Genomic DNA, 888 nt, shown 5'->3' with positions numbered 1-888 from the left:
GGATCGCTGTTGGCTTCGCCGCCGAGCGTGAGCTGCGACGGTGACCTCGCCGTTAGCCGAGGGGAGGGTGCGCTGCTGGCGCCGCTCCCGAGAAAGCGAAGATCTGAGCAGGGAAACCGGAGGGGAAAGCGTTAATCTGGTCTTCGGCAGAAACGATGAGTAATTCAGTTGCTTCTCTTTTCAGGCATTGATTTTAAAATTAGAACTATAGAGCTAGATGGCAAGAGAATTAAACTACAGATATGGTAAGGCTTTTCTTCTAAAGTTGCCTGAGTTAATGTCTGATAACGTGGCGTCTGTGCGGGGGGGGGCGGCGACGTTACCGTTAAGTTTTTACTCCGGTTGTGCTCTCCAGCAGTTTACGATCCCTTTAGAAACTGAAGGGTGATTCTCAAGACCGGTTCAGTGATGTTTAATTAAACCTTTTGGTGGCTTTGACTCGAGCGCGGTGGCGTAGGCGGTTTGCGTGAGCCCCCGTGTTCTGTCTGTTCCAGGGACACTGCCGGGCAGGAGCGATTTCGAACCATCACAACCGCCTACTACAGGGGAGCAATGGTAGGAGCGATACGGGTCACGCTGAACCCAAACCAGGCGGTTCGGCTTTCGCAGTCAAACCAGCTGGGTTTAATGTGGAACCCACACAACTGTCCGTCTTCCGACGTGTAAACTCTGCCTGGCTAAATATTTCCAGTCGCGCTCCCGTTTCAAGCGGTGCTGGAGCTGGGCTGGGACAGCGTGGGAGCTCCCGGAGGCAGCCTTCCTCCGTGGCTCGCTCTAAACGCGCGTCCCGCACACCTTACCTAGCAAGGCACAAACCGCCGTTAAATGTTACGTAGGACTGTAAAAACAGCCTACCGTAAAAACTGGTTAAAAACAGCCTCTGTTAAG

General features: G+C 53.4%; 1 protein-coding gene across 1 annotated transcript in view; it reads left to right on the top strand.

Annotated features, from left to right (window-relative positions):
- The window catches only part of RAB8A (RAB8A, member RAS oncogene family), a 16842-nt gene that overhangs the window by 1333 nt on the left and 14621 nt on the right, over window positions 1-888 (top strand). Inside the window, exons 2-3 of the mRNA XM_009318428.1 lie at window positions 185-245; window positions 495-555. Coding sequence (XP_009316703.1) covers window positions 185-245; window positions 495-555 — 122 coding nt within the window. The remainder of the gene's footprint in view (window positions 1-184; window positions 246-494; window positions 556-888) is intronic.

Source organism: Pygoscelis adeliae, unplaced genomic scaffold, assembly GCF_000699105.1.
Source record: "Pygoscelis adeliae isolate BGI_AS28 unplaced genomic scaffold, ASM69910v1 Scaffold582, whole genome shotgun sequence".
Taxonomy (NCBI): domain Eukaryota; kingdom Metazoa; phylum Chordata; class Aves; order Sphenisciformes; family Spheniscidae; genus Pygoscelis; species Pygoscelis adeliae.
Note: the sequence above shows the minus strand (reverse complement) of the source record. Positions and strands in the feature narration are given on the sequence as shown.